At 48.8% G+C, this 24,266-nt stretch overlaps 2 protein-coding genes across 10 annotated transcripts; both read right to left on the bottom strand.

The window, feature by feature from the left end:
• Positions 1 to 2,691: 2,691 nt before the first annotated feature.
• Positions 2,692 to 14,918, bottom strand: WDR13 (WD repeat domain 13). 5 transcript variants are annotated; one of them, XM_032474783.1, is made up of 10 exons: positions 14,900 to 14,918; positions 8,856 to 8,935; positions 7,928 to 8,168; positions 7,184 to 7,293; positions 6,936 to 7,066; positions 5,730 to 6,037; positions 4,829 to 5,009; positions 4,584 to 4,725; positions 3,395 to 3,513; positions 2,692 to 2,961 (listed from the first exon to the last, which is right to left on the bottom strand). In XM_032474783.1, the coding sequence occupies exons 2-10, from the start codon at positions 8,894 to 8,896 to the stop codon at positions 2,777 to 2,779; spliced, it is 1,458 nt and encodes a 485-aa protein (XP_032330674.1). In that variant the 5' UTR covers positions 8,897 to 8,935; positions 14,900 to 14,918; the 3' UTR covers positions 2,692 to 2,776. The 5 variants fall into 5 exon arrangements, with proteins under 5 accessions (XP_032330674.1, XP_032330675.1, XP_032330677.1 ...); XM_032474784.1 differs by lacking the exon at positions 14,900 to 14,918 and adding an exon at positions 9,284 to 9,436; XM_032474786.1 differs by lacking the exon at positions 14,900 to 14,918 and adding an exon at positions 9,284 to 9,424 and having other exon boundaries at positions 7,928 to 8,134.
• A 4,931-nt stretch (positions 14,919 to 19,849) lies between these two features.
• On the bottom strand, positions 19,850 to 23,521 carry RBM3 (RNA binding motif protein 3). 5 transcript variants are annotated; one of them, XM_032474965.1, is made up of 7 exons: positions 23,366 to 23,521; positions 22,648 to 22,767; positions 22,286 to 22,392; positions 21,533 to 21,641; positions 21,333 to 21,432; positions 20,779 to 20,860; positions 19,850 to 20,431 (listed from the first exon to the last, which is right to left on the bottom strand). In XM_032474965.1, the coding sequence occupies exons 2-6, from the start codon at positions 22,748 to 22,750 to the stop codon at positions 20,800 to 20,802; spliced, it is 480 nt and encodes a 159-aa protein (XP_032330856.1). In that variant the 5' UTR covers positions 22,751 to 22,767; positions 23,366 to 23,521; the 3' UTR covers positions 19,850 to 20,431; positions 20,779 to 20,799. The 5 variants fall into 5 exon arrangements, with proteins under 5 accessions (XP_032330856.1, XP_014419578.1, XP_032330857.1 ...); XM_014564092.2 differs by having other exon boundaries at positions 20,775 to 20,857; XM_032474966.1 differs by having other exon boundaries at positions 20,779 to 20,857.
• Positions 23,522 to 24,266: the final 745 nt, after the last annotated feature.

Here is a 24,266-nt window from a genome sequence, read left to right as displayed (position 1 = left end):
AATCAAAAAAAGGCCCAGTCAGAGCAGAAAACCAGTGATGATGAGATTTTAACCAGAGGCCCAGATTCAAGGTTGGATCAAAGAGTCACCAGAATTTCAGTTCCAGGTAAGACCAGAGGCATACTGATGGTGGTGTGGTCAAGAGTTCCAGAGCTGATGTCAAATTGGAGGCACAGTGATGACAGACAAGTTAACAGAGGCCCAAATTTGACCAATAAGCTTATTTTTTTATTACTTGCTCTTTATTTCACCTTGGGTTGTAAGTCAAGAAAAAGTATCATGAAGATGAATTTAAAGCAGAATGTAGTAACTAACATTAAAAAGAAAGAGTGCCAACTCTGCCACCTCAAAATTTCACAAGGAGGAAACCCCCAAAATTGTGTATAACAACATCCATGATCAGCTGTCTTGGATCCGGATGCAATAAAGAACATGACGAAGTGTGAAGACGACGTTAGAGAAAACTAAGGGTCCCCCCAGATGATCCTGCCCACCCACTGACCTTAGTTGAAACCGAGCATCTTTTCGGTGTTGCATACTGTGCAGAAAAAGAGTTAACACAGCAGACCTGAACCGCTCTCCCTGGAAAGGCCTGCATCAAGGTAGGCCCTTGGCTGGCGCCTGGAAACTTCGATTCCGGGATGACTCCCACCACTCTCTAAATGATGACAGTGCCTGGACTGTTTGTGTGAGCACTGTGGTATATGCGGAACTCCTGCTTTCCTTCAGGGAGCCTGGAAGTTGGGTATTTGCCAGGCAGGGGCTGCCTACGTGACCAGCCCCCAGTGGAAACCTTGGGCGCTAAGTCTCTAATGAGATTCCCTGGCTGGCAACATGTCACATGTGCTGTCGGTACCCAGGACTGGGGGAATTTGGTGCATCCTGTGCGACTCCACTGGGAGAGGACCCTTGGAAGCTTGTGCCTGGTCTCCCCTGGACTTAACCCCTTATCAGCCGTGTATACAACCATATGCTGATACTGAGAGTCCTCCTCGCAAAACATCGAGTCTGGGTGGTCCTGGGGAACCTCTGACACACATACATACGTGATCTTGACCATGAACAGTCCAGATCTCTGATGTCCCTATTGCATCACCATTTACCTTAAGGTCTTGTCAGATGGAAGGTCCAGGTAGAAACGCTTCTGGCTGCAAGTAACCTCACTGTCCAGTAATAGTGGCTTGAATGAACAAGAGGTAACTTTCCACCCGCTACAAGACCGCTGGTGGTAGTTCAGCAATTCAGCAATGTTGGGCCCAGCTGAGGTGCTGTGACTCTGAGGACTGACCCTGTGGTCTCAAGACAGTAGCTACACTTCCCACTGAAGCCTCTGGACATGGCAGCCTACGGAGCTGGTGGGGAGGGAGCAGCTGAAGCAAGAGCCTCTTTGATGTCCTGACAAGCTTGACATTTCCTGGTGACTCGGGTCACTGACAAGGGATTTGGGTTCTCCATCTCCGTCTATACACCCAAATTTTCTCTCCATGCTTAGGGCGCCTGTCAAATATTGAACATTATTCTGCGCTCTCTGAGCTGTTCCAGGCCCTGAATTTGGGCCCTGGGTGGGCATGGGAAAAGCTAGGGGTGGCTGGGGTTTCTCTGCGGTGGAGAGGTTCTCCATCCCCTGCGCCCACCAACACGAACTGCCACCTCAGCCTTAGGGCCTCTGGTTGCTCTGCACCACTGGCCTGATGCTCTAAGTCCTCAACACCCCTGCTCCCTGCTTGTGGAAAAGAGGTGTTGGGCCTCGGCCTCCCTGAGGAGCTAGCAGAGTCCTGCAGACTAACAGGTGAAAGCACTGGGTTAGAAGCCAGCAGTCCCTACCTCAGCTCCTCCGCTGCCGCCGCCCTGGTGCAAGTCCCCACCATGGCCTGCCTCCATGTCTCTGGATGGGCCCCCCTGCTCCCGCTCCCCACCCCCAGGCTGTTCTTTTCACAGTACCCAGAGGGGTCCTCTTCCAACCAAGTCAGATCACATCCCTACTCTCTTTAAAATGGTCCGGTGACTCACCCCTCACTCAACCAAAAAGCCTAAGTTCTCACTGTAGCCCCCAAAGCCTTCCAGGGTCAGGCCTGTTCAAGTTCATCTCCCACCAAACTCTGATCCAGCCACATTGGCCTCTACGGCGGCCCTTCTGGCACACTCCAGCCTCAGGACCTTTGCACTGCCTTTTCTCTGCCTCTAATTTTCTTCTCCCCGCTATGCTATGGCTCCCTCTCTCACTTCGTGCAGTTCTCTGTTTAAATCTCAGTCAGAAACGTCTTGCCTGATCACGACACCAAAAAGAGCCCAATGTCCCCCACCCCTGAAGTTCTATCTCCTGTCCTTGCTTTTTTCCCACAACACTCATCTTTAGCTGACCTATTATATATTTGTATTATCTACCTGCCCCCACTAGAACGTAAGCCCCATGAGGGCAGGGATTTCTGTCAGTTTAGGCCACAGCTGTACCTTTGGTGCCTAGGACAGTTCCTAGCACACAGTAGGTGCTCAGTATTGTCTGTCCAGTGCAGGGCTGTGTGAAACACTCAAAGTGGTGCCTCTGACATGATAGACGTTCATAAGTGGTTGCTGAATGAATGAATAAATCAATGCATGAAGGCCTGAATGAGAAGGGGAACCCCGTTCCATCTTGGGTCTGAGAGCTGCCCTCTCCCCTATCCCACCCCTAGTGGACCTGGGAGCCTGCCGTCAGCACAACCACGGGAACTTTATTTACAAACACAAGGCTGGGGCAGGAGATGGGTGGAAGGTGGATGGTGGCAGGGCTGGAAGTCTACTTCTGCTCACGCCTCCAGACGATGACCATGCCGCTGGCGTCACTGGAAGCCAGCAGGCTCTCGTCACAGTTGAAGCTGACGTCCAGCACGGGTGCGCTGTGGCCCTGCAGCTTGTTGACGGCGGCCTTGGCTGCCCGCTCCACATCAAAGAAATGCACGCACATGTCCTCGCTGCCCGTCACTGCCCGGGTGAGAGGAGAGGCCATCGGGGGTGTTGTGGGAGGCAGTGGGGTGCCCTGCACGGGAAGTCTCTAAGGTGTCTTGAGGTGTTGAGGGATTTGTGTCCAAGTTGTGAGGCCCCATGGCTGGGGTGGGGGGCTCTGGGGTGGACCATCCCTAGACGGGAGGTCACCTCGCTGTTGTGGCTCTGTGTCCAGAGTGTGAGGTCTCTGAGCTCCTTGGGGGTTGGGGAGGGGGTCTGTGTCTCAGACTGAGGTTTCTGGTCTGTTGGGGGGATCTGTGTTCAAAATGTGAGGTTGCTGGGGCGAGAGAGTTCTCAATGTGCAGGAAGTTAGGGCATCAGGGTGTCATATCTGAGCCGGATCAGCACCAGCCCTGGTCCATGCCCCACCCAACCCCCCACCGCCTTGATGCCCCGACCCCAAGGGACTCACCCACACAGGCCCCCTGGCGGAAGGACATGAGGGGGCAGAAGATGCTGCGTACGGGGTGCGAACTCTGCTCAATGGGAAAGCTTCTCTTCAGCTGCAGGGTCCCCTCGTTGTCCACCACCCTGAGAGGAGGAGGAGAGCAGGTGAGGGCACAGCCTTGGCTCCAGAGAGGGACGAATGGTGGGCCAGTCTGTGTCCCCACCCCTGTGCAAGGTTCATAAGATCCACTTTTGAGACGACTGTGTAAACCTCTGAAGTGTGGGCTGGTGTGTGATTTACTGACGGTTTGGAAGCGGTACCTGCTGATGGAAATGGGAAGCCTCTGCAGTTTAATTCACTAGTTTCTCTTTCTCAGGGTCCCTAAGAGAGCTGGGCATTAGGATGGGCACAAAGAGAGAAAACGGCTGGCCAAACCATGGCACCCCTGCACTGTGGAATACCACACATGGCCATTCAAAGTGATGAAGCCAAGCTGCTGCAGGTGACCTGCGGCATTTCCACAGGCAGCACCTGGGGAGAAAAGCATTCCTGCGGGCTGCCCTGGCTGAGAACTGCATTTTGGTAACATGATGTGTAAGTGAGTAGGGACAGTAAACTCCCTGCTTAAAAGAAAAAAAAGGAAGAAAAGCAGGTCCCTGCTCTAAGGGGGATTCTAGTCTATTTCATGGCTCAGTTTGCTCATCTGTAAAATGGACATGATGACAGCACCCACCTCTCAGGGTTGTTGTGACAATTAAATGAGGTGCTACGTATAAAGGTGCTCTGAACAGAGCCTGGCCCCAGGAAGCGTTACGTATGTGCTAGCAACTGCTATTACTGTGTTATTATTACTGCTCCTATTTTTATTTTATTTTTTGTGGGAGGGAGGTAATTAGATTTATCTATTTATTTATTTATTTAATGGAGGTACTGCGGATTGAACCCAGGACCTCATGAATACTCTGCAGGCACTCTACCACTGAGCTATACCCTCCCCCCTACTGCTCCTATTGCTATCACAATTCTCATGTTATTATTATTATTGCCATTATTACTATTACTACTACTACTAGTATTATTATTAGGAGACCAGACTTCTGCTCAGTGAAATTAACCTCCACCGCTTAGTCTGCTGGGGAGATGGGGCTCTCGTCCCGGTCTGATGGACACGGCAGGCCCCCCAATCTCCAGGCGGCCCAGAAGGGAGACCCACCTATAGAGCAGCAGCTTGTTGAGGCAAGCGTTGATGAGCAGTGAGGGGTCCCGGGCCTCGCGGCTGACCCAAGAGCGGGCGGAGATGCTGGTCACCGGGCTGCCCTCGTGCACCACCAGACGCTTGGCTTTGGTCAGCTTCCCTGTGGTGGCAGAGGGAGGGAGGGGAGGCAGAGGTAAGGGCGGGAGCTCCGTACTGGGTGGGGTGTGCGCAAGCGCCCGGATGCCGGCCTTGGACCTGCCTACCTGTGGCCATGTCGAAGAGAAAGGAGAAAACACTGCCGCGGTCATCGCCCGCCCAGAGCAGCCGGCCAGGGGCATCAAAGGACAGAGCAAGGACTCGGCCTGTCAGCTTGCTAGAGCCACCCTTCACCTTCTTGCCCGTGGAGATGTTCATGACATGCACGTTGTGCTTGGCATTCCCTACCTGTGGGTGAGACCCATATACCATCACCCTGTTCCCAGCCAGTCCCTCCTTGAGTCTGACCACAGAGGGGCTGCTGTTGATTGGGCTGGTGGATCCCTATCAGACTCTAATCACAGCGAGGCTGGGCCGGGAGGTGAGGTGGCCCAGGCCTGTGATCCTTCTGAGCTAGCCTCTCTTGCAATCTGACCGGAGTAGACCAGCTGCTCCCAGGACTAAGGGGGCCTGCCTGGCCCTTCTGGGAGCCTTGACTATACTGGGGCGGCAGCTGCTGCTGTAGCTGAGAGGACCCCAGAGCACAAGCTCACTTGGCCAGCTCCCCCTACTCCCCGCTCAGGGCCAGGCCAGACGTTTCATTTCTGTCCCCTGCCCTCTGACTCTCTTTATCCAGGGGTTGGACCACCGTGAAGCTGCCACTGAGACAAGACGAGGTTTCCAACTAGTAATCCTGCTCCCCAACCAACAGCCTCTGCAGTAGGAAAACAGTAGGACTACTGCTAATGGGACCATGACCCGATCCCCTGACCACCCCTCGAACCCCTGGAGTCTACCACAGTGAGGCCATCCCAGACCAAGCATCCCCCGCTGTGCCCTGTTTCCCTGACTCTGACCACATGAGGACCGCAGCGATGGACTAGAGGGGATCCCCTTATACTGACTCCCTGTGAGAGCCCTCCTGGCCTGGCATCCCACCCTTGGCGCATGGACCCCCTGGAGCCTGACCACAGTGAGGTTGTTGTTGACCGGCTGGAAGGTGCAGCAGAGCAGTTCGGCGCTGTCGGGGTCAGGGATCTCCCGGATACAGCGGCCGTCCTCAGAAGCCCAGATGCGCATGGTGGCATCGAGCGAGGTGGACACAAGGATGTCATTGGAGAGAGACCAGGCGAAGTCGGAGACACCGCGGGTGTGGCCCCGCAGCACGCGGAGCACAGTGGGCGGGGCGGGCACCAGCTGGCACAGGGAGATACTACCATCGAGCGAGCAGCAGGCCAGGCGGTGCCGGTCGTCATTGGCGAAGCGCACCCTGGGGACTGCAAGGCCAAGAGGCTGTTTGTGAGAGTCGGCATGCTCACCGGGTGCTTTCATCTATAGAAGGTCTCATGTGTGAGCTGGGGACCGGGACCCACTGCACCAGGTACAGTAGCCTCTGCAAAGAGCTTTCCTTGGCTGAGAAAGGGAGCTGGGACCCCAGAAGACCCTCTGCCAAAAGCTCCCTAAATCTTAGCAGATATTTTATGGATTACAAATGACTTCTGCAACTTGACAAGGCTTCTACATCTCAGTGAGCGCTTTATGGTTACCAAGGTCTTCATGGACATAGAAAACAAACTATGGTTACCAAAGGGGAAAGGGGTGGGGAGAGGGATAAATTAGGAATTTGGGATTAACAGACACACATCATTACTATATATAAAATAAATGAACAAGGACCTACTGTATAGCACAGGGAACTATATTCAATTTCTTGTAATAAGCTATAACAGAAAAGAATCTAAAAAAATATATGTATGTATATGTATAACTAAATCGCTTTGCTGTACACCTGAAACTACATTGTAAATCAAATACACTTCAATAAAAACATTTGGAAAAAAAACACAATTACCAAGGTCTTGGCGGTGTGCAAAACCCACTTTGCAAGGGGGATTTCTCTACAGCAAAGGCTTTAAACTTGTCTGAGAGACTTAGGACCCCAGAAGCCTTCTGAAAAGTGCCCTTTTAAGCTGCTGAGCCCCTTTATGGTAGACAAAGCAGCCAAGACTTTACAGATCATTTTGCAGTGGGCTTTTACGTTTGTGAAAGGTTTGATGGATAGGAATTCCTCCGTTGGAGGTGGGTTCAAGATTCTGTGTTCCCAAAAAGGATGGACAGGGCGGCTCTCACAGTTTGGACAAACATGTGGCATGGACCCTCCACCCACTGGCTCACCTGCCTCATCCACGTGCTGGTCAAAAACATGGTACATGCCCGCAAAGGCGTAGTTCTCGCTCAGCGATGTGTCCCCAGCCATGGCTCGACTTGCTTCTGCCGCTGATGTGGGCACCACACTGCCGGGGGGCCTAGGCCCCAACAGGAGTGAGGGGTGAGAGGAGGTAGGTACTAGCGTTGGGCCTGCTGTTGCCCCACGGCACCCCACCTCCTCACAGACCCCACCCTCAGCTGCCCCTAGTACGTACCTGTCCTCATAGACTGCACGGTTCATCTGTGCCTGCAGCTGGTAGGAGCCTCGGCTAACAGAACGGCGATGCCCACGGGCGCCCAGGGCCCGAGGATCATCCTCAAAGTCCTGCAAACAGAAGGAGGGGGACACACCTTGAAAACAGCCCTCAAGAACCTATGAGGTCTGGAGTCTTCAAAATATAGCCAGAACTAGATCCCCTCTCACCCCTTCTACTGCCCCCACCACTGCCTGGACTCCTGTGGTAGCCTCTGCACTAGTTCCCCTGCTCCTGCCCTTGCCCTGCTCAGCAGATACTCAACAAACCTTCTCTCAACAAGGAATGAACACTCTTTCACCAGAAACACTCAGCTTAGTCTCTTGCCTCATTCAAGTCTCAGCTCAACTGTCACCTCCTCAGAGAGGCCTTCCCTGATTGCCCCCATCAAAAAGAGCTTCCCTCTGTCCCACCAGTCCTGTTTCATCCCCCAAGTCTGCTTTAATTTTTCCATGTTAGCACTTCTTGCTACAAGCCATGATAGTTATTAACCTGTTTATCTGGCTTGCTGTTTATTGACCTACTTATCTTGTTTATTGCCTGTTTACTGATTTATCTCATACGATATCTCTTTCTGCCCTCCGCTTAGCCTAAGAGCCTAGAACAGTGCCTGGCACAGAGCAGGCACTTAACAAGTCTGTTGAGTGAATGGATATGAAGGAAGGTGGTTAGTATCGCAGGAGGCGTGGGGGAGGAGGAGCTCACCTCCATGCGGTCAAGGGTGGTGCGGCTGCTGCGGACGATGCTGTTGCTATAGGCACGAGCACTGCCTGGCTCAGATAGGGGCCCGTAGCGCTGGCCTAGGAGCTGCCCACGCAGCCTCAGGTACTGCCGACGCAATGCTGGAGGGTGCCCAGCCTTGGCATTCTCCCGCAGTAGCTGGCTGCGCCGTCTGATATACTGCGTCCGAAACTGTGGAAACGTTGGTGTGCGGTACGCGTTGTACCTGCGATGGCACGAGGCAAGGCGGGCAGCAGGCACAGGACAGAGGGAGTCCAATCAACTCACGCGATAGGGAAGGAGAATGGGGTGTGTGGCAGGGAAGGGTTAGGATGGCAAGTGATTAGTAGTGGTGGTGGGGGTCCCTCTGGTGCCGTGATGAGGATGAGTCTACATCATTAATGGGCAGGGCAATGAGGTCAGTGTGGGGACCGTGGAGGCCGTCTGCAGCTTTGGTGGAGTTGGGAGGGGGTGCCCAAGTCAATGTAAACAACAGGAGAAGCCAGTCTGACATGATGATGGAGATTAGTGTGGGACAATGGTGGGAGTCAGTACAGGATGGCGACTGAGTCAGACTGGGGAAGTGATGGTGGTAAGAGCAGTCTGGGAAGCAATGGTGGGGAACAGGATGTCACCAGCCTGGGCTCCATCACCCCCTCCCAAAGGCTCCAGTAACACAGCCTCTTTGCGCATGCCTATAGGTGACGGAATTTTCCTAGCAGGCTCTTTAACGACCCTCTTTGGTCAGCCATTCTCACCGCCGGCAAGCCCCCACACCCTGCTATTGCGCATGCTCAACTCTGGCAAGCCCACTCAGCCACATAAGGCAAGTTCTCCGCCCAGCCTCACTTATCGCCATTGCGCATGCACCACAGTAACTTCCGCTCCCACGAGCTCCGACCCCACGCCTCACCTCGCGTCTACTGCTAAGACCTGCTGCCACACCGCGGCCATTCCCCGGCCTCCTCTTCCGGCGTGTCCGCCCGCGGGAGCCTGCAGGACAAGGGCTTGGAATGTCAGCGTCTCAACTAAAGCGATCTAGTTCCGCCCCTTCCGCCAGGCGATCATTGCCATAGACACTGAGTCCCTCCATGCCAGGATGTCGCGAAATCCCACCCGGCTGTTAGCATGGCCATCACCCCAGCCCTGCCCTTCCCGGGCAGTGCCCGGGTGACTCACAGCCGCGATTCAGACCTGACCCCGCCCCTCCCAGGTAGCCATAGCAACGCCCCTCCTCCTCCCCGCCTAGCAATCCTTGTTGGCATTCCCACCCAGCTCGCCCCCACCTCCCCCCGCCTTCCCTTCTCGGGGCCAAGAGCAGGGCCCGGGATCAGGGGCCACCTCCGGGGCTGCCTCCGGCTCTTGAGGCTCCCGGGGCGGCCCTGAGACCAGTGTCACCCTTTCCTTCTCTCTTCTCCCTCTCTCTGGTTCCAAGCAAGATGGCCGCCTGCTGCCAGGAAGAACTGCCAAGCGCAGAGCAAATCGATAGGAATCCTTAGGGCGTGGGAGAATCACGCAGGCGCATTAAGGGCCTCTGGCACAAGGCTGGAAGCTCCGCCTTTTAAATTCTATACACCCCAGTCCCTAATAGCACTTTTTGTGTACACATGAACAACGTCCAGGAGCCACAGGGACACGGGCGAGTGTGCAGATCACTCACTGAAAATCAGAAATATGACTTTCTTTAGAGTGGTATAAGATGCTTTTTTAGCACAATCTTAACCAAGCAAGATTTGAAGTGCAGAATGAAAAATCATCACACATGCGAAGGCCCCTAGAAAGTTCTCCAGTTCTTAGGTGACTGATGGACCTTCAGACACCCCGGGGATGAGAACAGTCCTTTCTGTGTGTCTGTGGTGGGGTGGGGTGGGTGGGCTTGGATGCTCCCCGGAAGCTTGGTCTGGGCATGAGTCTCTAAAGGCAGAAGACGTAATTAGGCACAACACAGGCTTTAGGGTTTGGATCCCAGGAGGCTATCTGAATCATCCTTATTTCAACTCCAACAGGAAGCTGCATCTCTCCATCTTAACGTGATCAGGACACACAACGTACAAGGTTGGAATACGAGGTTTAGTAGCTTCCTATTGGATTTTTTTTAATTGAAGTATAGTCAGTTTACAATGTTGTGTCAATTTCTGGTGTACAGCATAATAGTTCAGTCATACATATACATACATATATTTGTTTTCATATTCTTTTTCATTATAGGTTACTATAAGATATTGAATATAGTTCCCTGTGCTATACAGTAGAAACTTGTTTATCTATTTTATATATAGTAGTTAGTGCTTCCTACTGGATCTTAATATCAACTGACACAATTCTCAAAACTGTTATTTTTCACACTATTTTTATAATAAATACAATAATCTGGACAATATTTTTAAAGCCACCTGAAAAGACACACAGCCAAAACTCTATTGCAACCTTGTGTTCTAACAAAAATAGACCACACTGTATTGTACTGACTTAACATCTCCCTTCTTCATGTAACTAAGCTATGGGTGTCTTTTCAGGATATTGACCCCTTTTGTGTTTCATGATTGCTAAAGGATAAACTATTTCACTGCACAAACCATTAACATTTATTGGACAATGTACTGGATACTGTTCAAGGTGACTTACATGTATTAATCCACTGAAACCTAATAACTGAATGTTGTGGATCCCATTACTATCCTCATTTTACAGATGAGGAAATCTGAATCCCAGAAAGTTCAAGGGTGACATTTTGTTGAATTGGACCCCTATTTCTGACCAACCAGCCCTGGGTTTACAGTTGGCCCATGAACACCATAGGTTTGAACTGTGTAGGTCCACTTATACAGGGTTCTTTCTTTTCAATAACTGTTACAGTACTACACCACCCATGGTTGGTTGAATTTGCAGATGCAGAACCACAGATACAGAGGACCGATTATGGGATTTGAGCACTCATGGATTTTGGTATCCACGGCAGGTCCTGGGACTAATCCCCCACAGACACTAAGGAACAACTGTATTTCCCAGTTCCTTTTTTTGCCATAAAGGATATGATCAATGCCTTTCCCATTCACCTTGATCCTCCCTGGACAGAACCCTGCCCCTCATCCCACCATTCAGCTTCCAAAGAAACACGATGGGAAGAAATCAGAGGAGAGTCAGGGGTCCCAGGGAGATTTACTGTCTCACTGCCTGAATTGGTTTTTTTGTTGTTGCTTTTACAATATTCATGTTAAAATTTCAAAAATTATTTTAAAAACCTTATTCATATACAGCTATATATAAGATACTAGATAAAACAACCTAATGAGGGTGGTCATAAGTAAGAATTAGCCATTAATGCATAGAAAGAGTTCATAATGACACCTGCTGTGTGAACATTTGCTGTCATTCCAGGAAGCAGTACTTTTCAGAAGGCAGTATAACTTGGCCACTGCCACAGGCTCTGACAAGTAGGAGCTATGTGGTCTTGGGCAGGTCACTTAACCCCTTTGTGACCCAGCCTCATCTGAAAAAAAAAAAAAACTGCCTCATAGAGTTAGAGTGAGGACTCAATGAGTTAATATTTGTAAAGCTTACACTAGCATCTGGGACAGAGGAAATATCCACTAAATGCTGACTACTGTTAGTTGTTTTAAAAACTTTTCCCAATAACAGATTCATCTGCCAGAGGTAAATCTGGGGCAGAAATGATGTGAATTAGAATGACCACAGCCACCTCTTGTATTTCTGTCCTCTGCATTTTTTTCAATTTTTAGTTTTAAACACTTACACACTCTTATTGGATTAAAAATGGGTTTTGAGCAACAAGCTGATGACAGAAGGTCTTTTCAGTTTGCTGGGAGCTTAGAGAGAAAGGGGCAGAATTTATGTGCATGAATGACACGTCGGGGTTGGGGGAGGCCTGGATGTATTAAGTAACCAGAAACAGCTTCTGGAGGTTGTGAATGACCTTGGTTACAATCATGACATCTAAAAACGCTCAAGTCCATGTGGGACACAAGTTCCACCCACTCTCACAGAATCTAGGGCTATTTTACAGTCAGAGTGACAGCTGAGGGTCCTAGCCAAATGAACAACAAAAACAGATTGGGATAGAAAAGACAGGTAAGCCAGAACTGTTTGAAGATAAAGCCACATCACAATAGTAACTTAAGTGATGGCAGAAACAGGTAAGGGCAGTGTCTTTTTTGGACTCCTTTCTTCATGGTGCCTCCTGCCTATATGGCCCCCAGAGCTTACACCTGCAAAAGCGAGCACTGAACCACAGTGGCTGTGTCTGCTTTTCATTACAAACACAGGCTGAAATGAAACCTGAAATTGGGCCCCATCCTCAGGAACTAAAAGAAGCATAATTCGAGGGAAAGCCTGGGTGGCTTGGGGTGACAAGGGTGTGCTGAGAATCAAGGCCAGAGAGCGATATGGGAGGACACTTGGAGCTGAGGTTGTAACTAACTAGTGTGCAGATACTGAGTCCTTGTTCACTTATCTCATCTCCGAAGTTTCTTCCTAAATGGGACAAGTGGGGGTTGGAACACAAGATCATAACTTAAATTTGACCATTTCCTGGTGGGAAAACATTTGCCTCTGAAGCCAGAGCGCTCACAATTCCCAAAGTTTTTTTTTTTTTTAAGTGGGGGTACTGGGGATTGAACCCAGGACCTCGTGCATGCTAAGCACACACTTTACCACTGAGCTATTACCCACCCCCTCCAAAGCCGTAATGGTGACAACTCTCCATGGCATGAGTCAGAACCCAATTCCTGCATTTGGGAAGAGCCTCACAGACCACTTGAGCAGCCTCCAGCAAGTTGCAAGAGCAAGCCAGCCTTCTAACAAATATTTATCAAGTCCCTACTAGGTGCCAGGCACTGGAGAAACAGCAGGAACTCTAAACAAATGGCCCCCTGCTCTCATGAAGTTGCCATTCTAGCCGGAAAGACGCATGATAAATACAATCATTTTAAAAACCGACATTCACTATCATTAAAATAGTAGTTTGGTTAGCGTTTCTGAGCAGTGAGGGAAGAGAGGGAGGGATGAGAAATAAATTTAAGCTGGAAACTGAATGAAAGGGAACCAGATACACAAAGCTCTGGACACTGGGTAAGACCAGTGAGGCCAGTCTGTGACTGATTCAGAGGAGAAATCACTTCACGGGGCTAGAACTGGAGTCACTTTGCTCTTAAGAGCTCCATTCCATCTAACCAGTGAGTGACTAGGGGCCTGAGCAAGACCAGACTGTAGGTTTGGTACCTCAGTCCCAGATGATACAGCAAAATGGGCAAGGCCCTTGATTGTTCCCATTTTTCCTGCTAATAGACTGAACTACCTCTAGCTGCTTTTCAAATGTGAAGCCACCCTTGCTTTCCTGGGATGAGCCTCACCTGGTTTTGGTGACAGCCTGCATTTATCGAGCTCTTACTACATCTATCTTATGGAACTGTCACAACAGCCCTAATGAGGTAGGTGTGACATTTAGCTCCACTTTGAAGATAAGGAAAGTGAACCCTGGAGGGGTTTACTGCCCGTGGCCACAGATGCAGAAAATATCAGAGCTAGCATTTGGACCCAGGCATGAAGTAGAACTGGACTAGGTTTTCTTATCCTGAACACCAGAAACCACCATCCCCTGGTAACCGGTCAGCAGTGTTGACAGCGGTACTCCATCCCTCTCTCACCTCTCTGTATGGCCCCTGCATCGAGTCCCAAATCAATTTCCACTGGTACATCCTCCCTGAAATCTACAGCGGCTCCCAGCTGCTGTGAGGAGAAGCCGGCTTCTTCGGCCTCCTCTCCAGCTTTGTCCCTTGTTGCTCTTACTCTATCTGGTTATGTTCCAGTCACACTGGCTTTCTTGCACATCCTTTTAAAATTGCACAAACTGTTCCCAAGATCTGGAACACTGTCTTCTGTGCACTCAAACAAACACTTCTCATCCTACAGTAATATTACTAATGACAAGCACTCTGTGCCACGCACTGTTCAAAGCATTTTACAGAGAAAACCTTCTTTAATACTCACAACCACCCTATGAAGTTGGTAATATTATCATCCCATGTCACAGATTGGGAAATGGAAGCAAAGACACGAAGTAAACAGCCCAAGGCCACGTAGCAAGTAGGCGATGGAGTTAGATTTACACCCAGGCCACCCGGCTCCAGAATCCTTGCTCATAACCACTACACTATTTAATATCAGTTCCTGAATTACTTTGTATGAGGTCCTCCAGTGCGGATTCAGAACAATTTCTTTCTCTCTCACCCCCTTCGTTTAATTTGTCAAGCGGATCCTGTCAATTCCTTCAGAATTTATCCAGAATCCACGTCCACTGCTGCCACCACCATTGCTGATCTGGACCAGGACAGTGGCCTTCTCATGGCTTCTGCCCTCGTTGCCTCCCTGTCTGTCCTCACAGCAGCCAGAGGGTCCTGTTACAACCCAAGTCAGCCCACAGCCCTCCTCTGTTCAGACCCCTGCTGCATCTCTCTCAGAGAAAAAGCCCAAGTCATCCCCATGGCCAGTGAGGCCCTATGGGACCAGGCCCCGTCACCTCTCTGGCCTCACCTCCTGCCACTGGCCCTCCTGCACACTATGCTCCCGCTGCACTGACCTTCTTGCTGTTCCTCATATACACCAAGGAATCTCCCACCCCAGGGCCTTTGCACTTGCTTACTTTTCCTTCTGCCTGTAATTCTCCTCTTCCAGATGTCATGGAAAGGGAAGGCTGAGAGATCTGGCTGGTATAGAAATGTGCCATCGTTCCATTCAGGTGTTTGCTACTTACCTAGACGGCAAAAGCAAGAGTTGCCACAGATGCCAGCTCATGTCCCTCGTGCAGGGTAACACAGAAACAAAAAGGGGCCAGATAACTGCAGCATGGATAGTAGGATACCGTGTTGCCGAGGAGCTAGGATATGCTAAGCAGTTTGATAACCTTAAGTCAGAGAAGAGAAGTAACAGAAAGCCTCATACCTCACTGGGAACTCGGGAGATGAGAAATCGTCTCATGACAGCCTATTTGGTAGACAGGGAGGTGAACGAGAAATGGCCTTGTAGCTGTTCCTCACAAGCCTCTCGTGCTCTGTGTTCCAAGGATCACAGGGCGTTCTGCCAATACTTAGATCAGCTTGCCTACGTCGCCTATGCGGAAACGTGCTAGGCGGCCAGAGCGCTGTGGCGGAACAATTCCCCTACCATTCTTCTTCTAATTTCAAGTCTCTGCTGTAAGGTCACCTCCTCTGAGTCATCTTCCCTAACCACCCTGTGTAAAACGGCGCATCCCATCACTCTCCATGCCCCTGGCTTTATTTTCCTTAATGCCAACATTACATTACACATCACTTTATTACTTGATCATCCATAGACCCCAAAACGTGATTCCCAAGGAAAGAAATTTGTCACATCCATTGTTTTCCTACCATTATTATCTGGCACACATAACAAACTCTTCTTAACATTGACTATGTCTAACTACCTGACACTGTTCTGGGTGTTCCCCACGTCTTAACTCATTTAATGCGTTTTATCCCCATTTTACCCACAAGGAGACAGGTTTCTAAGAGATCCTGGCTTTTTCAGGAGATAAAGCAGGACCTCTGGTGCTGGGCAAAGGAATGGTCCCTTGGCCTGGAGGAGCCAGAGGGGTCCCGAGGACTGTGATTGGGGAGCAGAAGCAGGAAGGGGTTCTGGGACCAGTATCTGGAAAATATCAAGGAATGTCAGATGTCAAGTAGAAGCTAGCAGTTTGGGGTTTCTTGAGGCCCTTGGAGTAGAAATGCCTGCAACTTTGGAGAAGGCTTTGGGGACCAGGGGCAGGTCAGCAGGAAACATTAGACAGCTACCCACCTCCCACACCAATGGAGAGGTCTAACAAACCACACCTCTAACACTTTTCTTTTGAACATTTATTATGGAAAACCTCAAACTTACAATAGTACTGATATAATGAACTTTCATGCATCTATCACCCAGGTCCAACAATTGTAAAACACACTGCATTTTCTAAACTTCAGGCTCCATAAGCATTTGAGTGGTTTGGGGTCAGCTGTCTTTGTTAAAATAAACTAGGAAACATCAGGGCATTTTGCACATTTCATTCATCAAATCTTTCCTCCACTTAAATAGACAAATGGGTGGACTGGATCCCAAAGAAGAAAAATGTACTTCTTACTATGGATTATTGGTCATAAAGTTTAAAAAATAGAGACTGCAAATTCTGTGCTCAGATGATTTAAGTACAAAAAGTAAAAAACTCCCAGTTTTTACTTCAAGGGAGCTTAAAGTTGAGTTTAAAAATTTGACTGAACAGCATATTAGAAATGTTTATGCAGAACAGTGCAACGGATTGTTTTTTTTAACAATTTAGAAGCCTTAACTTTCTCTGTGCTTTCACTGGTATGTTGAAACCCACGTCCCATGGACTCTAGGACAGCTCTCCATAACCAAACAAACACTAATATTTTCTGCAGTACATTGTATGCATATTCCTACAAAGTGGGAAAAATAAAAATTATGAAGAGCTTCAGGTCTTGTCACCAAATTTGAAAAAAGACCACTTCTGGTTTTTCAGATCTCTGTGCACTTTGGACTATGAGGAATCATGGTCCTTGTCAGCCTGGAGAGGGTTGGAGGGGGTGGAAGAGGAATGCATCTGGGCAGGGAATGTGGCACGTCCTGTCTCCATAAGCAGGAGTGGAAGGAACACTGCCTACTGTTATCTAATGTTTTTTACATACCTGAATTATTTAAAATTTTTTTTGAGTTTTTCTACACCCACAAATCCAGAATGTAGGGCAAGGTGTGGGTATCACAGACGTACCCTGTTCTCAACATGTCACATCTATTTATTTATTTATTGAAGTATAGCTGATTTAAAACAGAATAGATAAACGAGATTATACTGTTTAGCACAGGGAAATATACACAAGATCTTGTGGTGGCTCACAGCAAAAAAAAATGTGACAATGAATATATGTATGTTCATGTAGAACGGAAAAATTGTGCTCTATGCTGGAAGTTTGACACAACATTGTAAAATGACTATAACTCAATAAAAAATGTTTTAAAAAATGCTGCGTTAGTTTCTGGTGTTTGGCAGGGATTCAATTATACATATATACGTATATATATTTTCATTACAGGTTACAAGTCATTGAAAATACCCATTGAATATAGTTCCCTGTGCTATACAGGACCTTGTTTACCTATTTTGTATATAGTAATGTGTATCTGCTAATCCCCAACTCCTAATTTATCCCTCTCTCCTCCTTCCCCTTTGGTAACCTAAGTTTGTTTTCTGAGTCTGTTGGTTTTATAAATTCATGCCGTTTTTTTAGATTCTACTTACGAATGATAAATTATGTCTTTCTTACTTCACTTAGTATGACAATCTCTAGTTTCATCCCTGTTGCTGCAAATGGCAGTATTTCATTTTTCTATGGCTAATATTCCATTGTGTATATACATATCTTTACCCAATCATCTGCCATGGCTAAACATGTCATCTAATAGCCCTCTGCATGGTGGACACTACAATTTTTTAAAAAAATTAGGTGGTGGTGGGGAGTAATTAGGCTTTTATTTAACAGAAGTACTGGAGATCTAACCCAAGACCTTGTGCATGCTAACCATGTGTTCTACCACTGAGCTCTACCCTCCCTGCTATTGTACAGTGGACACAATAACTCCCATTTTGCACACGTTGAACCTGTGGCAAAGAATTTAGGCTAGGAAACGGTGTGATTTCAGCCACGTGAGGTAAGGAGGGCAAAGCTTGGGATTTATTCAGGACCTTGAAACAGGCCAGGGAGTGTCTATAACAGATATTTGTTACCAATTTTTTTTTTGGTATAGACAAGATCTGGGGCTTGAAAATACAAAAATTTGCAGGCCAGGGGCCTGGTCTTCATAGGACTTGGGATGCAGGTTCTCAAGGGACCTTTGAATATTTAGGAGTTTCTAGTCTCTTGTGGGTTCTTGGGAAACATGCAAATTAGTGAGGTCCTGGTAAAACGGAAGAAAATATGCTTTTAATGGGGTTTTGAGTCTCCTGTCTGGAAATTGTACTGATGAGCCACGTACTGCCCCTTCTAGGCCCCTTTCCTTAGAGCAACTGAACAAGAGACTGGGCCTCCCTGAGCGGCATTACTACACAGCACCTTCCTTCTGAAAGGCTGTTTATGGTCTTTGTTGTCACTTTGGGGATCATTCTATTGTAGGAACTTTGTAATTGATTATAGGATCCTGCCTCAGGCCACATAGAGAGAGGGCCATTTTACTTCCTGAAGAGGTAGGGAGCAGAGGTGCCACCCCAGGCAGTAAGTAACCGCGTTCCTCTTGCCAGATCCCACTGCCTTAGCTCTCTGAAGGCCCAGCACAGAACGCCTCCTCAGACTTAGTACCCATCTGGTAGGAGTGGCCACAATGCTGTTACCTAGGCCTGGATCAGTGGGCCAGGCAGGTTGCAGGAGTTCCCAGTCTCCACCTGTCAAAGCAAATTCATGACTGGGTGGGTGGACGAGGGGTCTTTGGGCCTGTCCCAACTAGCTGGGAGGCACCAGAGGCAGGCTGTCAATACTGGGACTCATGCAGTCTGCTGTTCAATAGTACAATCTATCGGGTGGCTTACAAAGAGAAATTTCTCACACCTCTGGAGGATGAAGTCCAAGATCAGGGTGCAAGTATGGTCAAGCTCTTGTGGGGGCTCTTCCAGATTGCAGACTGCTAACTTGTATTCTCACAGTGGTGGCTGAACCAAGCTTCTTAGGGACTCTTATAAGGGCATTAACTCCATCATGAGGGTGGAGCCCTCATGACCTCACCCAACCCCTATCACCCCCATTAGAGCCTCATCTCCCAATACCGTTACTTTGGGGAGGGGACACATTCAGTCCACTAACACAGGCTCCATGAATGAGGGAATAAGGCAGTTTGAGATGTCCTGAAACTTACAATCTGGTGGTATTCGGCTCAGTATCAGTCAGGTAGAAGCCATGGACACAGCTGATTTAGTAGCTCCAGATAGAAAGATAAAGCACATGGGAATCCAATGCAGGCAGCAGAACCATGACTAGAGGGAGTAGAACTGAGGAGCTAAGACCAGCTAGGGGTGAAAAACCTAATCAGGCCACCACGACCACCTTACCACTGAAGACCCTTAACCACCATGGAAGGTTGAATGCCTGTGGCTGATGGCTTTGCCAACTGTTTTTACTGGCTGTATATGCTTATTAAATGCACTTAACCCCCAACAGAGAAAGTAAAATGTCCACGAGCCTGAGGGACATGGGTTAAATGACTCACCCAAGGTAGGGAGCACAGGTGCCTGGGAAGTAGCGTAACTTGGACTGGAATCCTAGACTCTGAATCCAGTCTGTGCTCTTAGAACCAACCGTTTTCAAGCCAGGATTCTCCCATGTCCCTCACACTAAGGTGAATTTACTGTAACACCCATTATTTCAGGAGTTGGAACCACTGTTTATTCTTACATTCTCGAAACAATCCTGTGAGGAGGGCACCTACCTGATGTTCAGAGAAGCTAGGGAGAGTCAAACCCAAGTAGTCATTCCCAAGCTGATACTCAACAACACAATGGGACCAGGAGACCATCTCAAAAAACCCAGTTCCAGCCATAATGGGATTTCACCTGGATTCCGCCCCGCCCCCCCCACCCCCAGCAGGCCTTATATATACCCAAACCAACCCCGAACTCCAAGCTTTGCACTCAAGGTCTCTACCCTTCTGGCAGTCCCTGCCCACCCCTCTAACTAAATTCTTTTCTCAAAGACTCCCATTTGGAACCTAATTATGCCCCCCCCCAAACAAAACTAAAACCAAAAGCCTCCCTCTTGATCTTCCTGTTTTTAATTTGTAACAAGCCTCTATGCCTTAATTTGTGTAAGGAAAAAGCACTATCAAGATCGATTTGTTTTCAGGTTTCATCTTTTTAATCAACTCCATGAAAGACATCCTAAACACTACATGAAACATAACAGGATATTTTTATCTTCCAGTATCAAAAACTGACGTACAAATATTTTTAAGAAACTTCTATATAACGAAGGCAGATATCTGGAGTAAAAAGTACCCCTAAGTAATTATGTTCTTCATTTCTTAGTTACAGTGGTAAATTGCTTTCTAATGACAACTGAAAACATTGCATACAGGTTTTTTAAATGCTCCTAGATGCACATTATCTTCAAAAAAATCAGTCTGGCCAAACATTTTTGATAATCCTGAGAGCCTGAATTAAAACAACTGGTAAAAAGAAAAATTACCCAGACACTACAGATGTCTCAGAATTTGTCTTTAAACGGGAAATTTTTAGAAAAAACATGGAGCTTTCTGAAAAGTCTTTAACAAGCTACCTTGGGAGCTCAATTAAAAAAAAAAAAAGCTTGATGTACTTAAAAAACCCCCAGATGTTTCAGTGCAGCTCCAAATATCTTTATAAACACAGCCATTTGGAAGGATGGTCCTGGATCAGAAGTTTTATTCCTTGTGCATCTGAGAATAGTAAAGAAAGGGAAGAATTGTGATGTCGGAAACAGGCTAACATGCTCACTTCCCGGGGTTGATTAAGGATGCTGAAAGGCTGAACAGGGACCCCTTCATCTCCTCCATGCTCAGTAAGAACAGAAGATTATAGGCAAGACAGGCTTAACTCTCCTCTGCCCGCCCCCTCCCCTCCCCACAATCAGACTAGCCTTGACAGGCACCCGAGAGTAAGGGAGACCTAGGAATGGTGTCAGATGGTCCCGTGAGGTGTGCACATGCAGGAGGAACAGTGAGAGGAACAGGACAGGGCTGGTGGACAGAGATCTGCCCAGCAGCAACATACATGTCTCACCTACATTAGGCGTGTATGCCTCATTTCAGTTGTCGTAATTGTCCCTGTAATTTCCTCCTGAGTAGCGGTCATAACCACCCTGGCTTCTGAGAAAAAACACAGTCATATCAGAAATGTATTATATACACTCCCTGATAATATTAAAGATCATGTATGCTTACATATCCTGTCATTTTTTATGTACTAGAATACAAACTTTAATGCATAAAATGGAATATATTAAACACGTGAACAGCATGTAGAAATCAGTCATACGGCACATAACATGCATAGCATATTAAGTCGTATCAAATACTAATATAATACAGACACCTCATTAACCAACACAGTAAAATTAATATATACCTCTCACCATCTACTGAACACTGAAACTGTATGATCTTATGATTTATTAGTGTTGTATGTAACCCAGAATACTGTCATGTACTTGCTTTATAGTTCGCTATTTGTAAAAGCGAAAACTAACTAGCGGCACCAAAACAAGATATGAATGAATGCTCAAGAAGCTGAGCTCTTAAGAAGCACCACCAGAGCCACCCCAATCCCTGGGCTACCCACCTGCCGCCATAGTCTCTGGACCTTCCATATCCATATCCGTATCCATATCCTCCAGGTCGACTGTCATACCTGCCACCTCCATAGCCCTGGTCTCCACCACCTATAACACATAAATATTTTAATGGCAATTATCTAGACAAAGGCCACTAACAGGTGACTCTCCTCCATACCCCATGATCAAGCTTAACCACTACACTTACCTCTAGGGTAGCCACGACCACGCCCATAGGACCCAAAGGCACCCCCTCCTCTTGTTCCTCGGGCTGACTTGCCCGCGTGGTCCACACGGATCTGGCGACCATCCAGAGACTAGGTGTGGGGAGACACAAGGAGGATGGATGGGTTGGTGGTCAGACAGGGCAGTGCTGAGGGAAGAGTGGGCAGGGCAGGCGAGCAAATGAGCCCAGAAACTCCTGCTGGGCACCAGGTTCTGGGTGCCACATTCCAGAACAAGCTCCTCTGACCAAAATGGCTTTATTGGGAGCTACAGAATCCCACAACATGACCTGAATCCACCGTGTTCCCCCTGCTACTACTTACATCTTGACTGAACTCAGGTGAGTTCTCCTCCCCACTCCTCTAAGCTGCCCGACTATTAGGGCTAGTTAGACACCTCTCTTGGTTTGAGGCTTCAGAGTCCATCCCAGAAGACTCACGAGGTCCTCTCCGGGCCAGGCCCGCAGGTCTGCAGACTCTACTACCTAAGCCCAGGGCAGGTCAACCATCCACAGGTGGCTTCTCGGCCTCATGCAGGACCAGTCGTCGCCTCCCAGGCAGCCCGGCTCTGTCTGCCGCTGCCCTCCACCCCCTAGAACAGAAGGCAGTCACGCTCCTGTGAGTGGGCACTGCGGGGCTTGGTGGCCACGCTGCCCCTAGCAGACACAGAGAAAAACAGAAAGAATGGTGGAAGTGACAGATAGGGGCAGGACCCCTATAAAGTTAGGAGGCCTCACCTCTCCATTCATGGCTCTCATTGCATCTGATGCATGCTCTGGATTGGCAAAGGTGACGAAGCCAAAACCCCGGGATCGCTGAGTCTCCCGGTCCTTGACAACGACCACTGGGGAAAGGGAGAGAGGAGGAGGAGGAAGGTAAGAAGAGTGGCAAAGAGTGTTAGCTAAACTATGTACCCTTATCCCACCAATCTTCAATGGAAGGTTATTGGGTTCTCCTCAGTCTTAGGCCGAGAAACAAAAGGAGGAAAGGGATACATGAAGGCCTGGGGTCCTGAGCCTTTTCTGCATGTTTCTTGAAATGGATGTGCCCCAGACTTTTTCCCACAACCCCCTCATTATGGTTATGGCCCAAGACTCACCCTCAGAAATAGGCCCAAAGCTGCTGAAGTGGTCTTCCAGAGCCTGCTCGTCAGTGTTGAAATTGAGCCCTCCCACGAAGAGCTTCCCTTCTTCAGAGGACATGGCAGTAAATGCGAGTCCTGCGGAGAAAAGTACGGAAAAGAATGGGAGAGAAGCGGAGATGGGAGACAGAAGAGATCGGAGTGAGAAAGAATGAAGATAGGGAATGAAGAGAGAACAGGGAACTAAACAAAAGGGATAAAATAAGGAATAACTAAGGATGGACAAGAGAAAAAAGGCAAAAAAGAGGAAATCTGCAGGAACCGCTCAGTGAGGTAGCCATTTGAGGGCCGCCCTGACGCATGCCCACAACATCCCCTGCCACCACGCCCGTCATTTTGTATGGCCGCGCATGCCCATTACACCCTTGCGTTCCCTCAGCACCCGCAGAACAAGATGGCGGCGATCACGTGAAAAAAGGGGTCCACCCATCCCCCCGCAGATCTCCGCTGTCGCGTGGTCACTGCTGCCACCAAAGCCGCCAGACCCTCCCGGCACTTCCCGCACTCGGACAGAGCACGGCCAGCCTCGCGGCAATCAACAAGTGTCACTTCCGAGTACGAGACCCGCCCCCCCCGGAAAAGCCCAAGCCTACGTGTCAGAAGCCGCTATTCCCCATGGCGCGGCGCAAGTCAGTGAGACTAGGAGTGGCCGCTCCGCAAGACCAACATTGCTTACCTGGAAGTCAAGAAGTAAGAAGGCAGGAGAAGCAGCTACCGCCAAAGAGCCGAGAGACTGAGAAGGCTGGCGCGCGGGAAGACGCCTGATAAAGCCTACGTAGCGGACACGTCACGAAACGTCCCCCGAGCGTGAGCTCTCATTGGCTGAGGCCAGTGAGGTGGGTGGGAGGAATGCGCTTAGCACGCTTCCGGGAATGGAGGCGAGATTTGTGTGGTTGGTAGACTCTGACGTCAGCATCGCGCCACTGGCCCCAGCCGTCTTCATCCCTTCTGCGCATGAACCTTTTCTCTGTCACACCCCTTTCCGTCCCTGACTTCACCCTCACCATCTTTGACGTCATTTCCCCCGTTGGTTCTGATACCTTCCTCCAGGTCCCTGATGCCATAATTGCCGTCCTCCGATTGTTTCCTTCACCGTTTAGTCCTCTAAACTCTTACCCCTTGAGAGCCCATGTTTTATCCACCTACTGTCTGTGACGTCATCACCCTTCACGGTCCTTAACATCAGACCCTTCGTTTGTTAGTGCCTTATCCTGACCCCTATGTTTTCTTCTCTGTGCCGAACATTTCACTACCTGTTTCTGGACTCTTTTCCCTGCCGTCATTCCTTCTCGTTTCTGACTTCAGCCCTCATCCTTATCTGACAGCCTCTTGAAGCCAGTCTCTTGAATTCCCCTCCAGTAGACTGCCTGAGGTGCATCTGCAAAATAGGATGCTCCAATCTTAAGAGGGAGTGCATCCCAATCCGACAGAATGATTTGTTGTTACTCAGAATTGCTGAACCCTCGATTCACAGAAGGGACTTTCACAATACAAAATGGACTTATTCAAAGGGTAAGGAGTGTCTGAACCCACTGCCCACAATTTGGTCTTGTCCAGCCTCTGAGCTACCTTTACAA

Source organism: Camelus ferus, chromosome X, assembly GCF_009834535.1.
Source record: "Camelus ferus isolate YT-003-E chromosome X, BCGSAC_Cfer_1.0, whole genome shotgun sequence".
NCBI lineage: Eukaryota > Metazoa > Chordata > Mammalia > Artiodactyla > Camelidae > Camelus > Camelus ferus.
The sequence above is the reverse complement of the archived record's forward strand: the minus strand, read 5'-3'. Positions and strand labels throughout refer to the sequence as shown.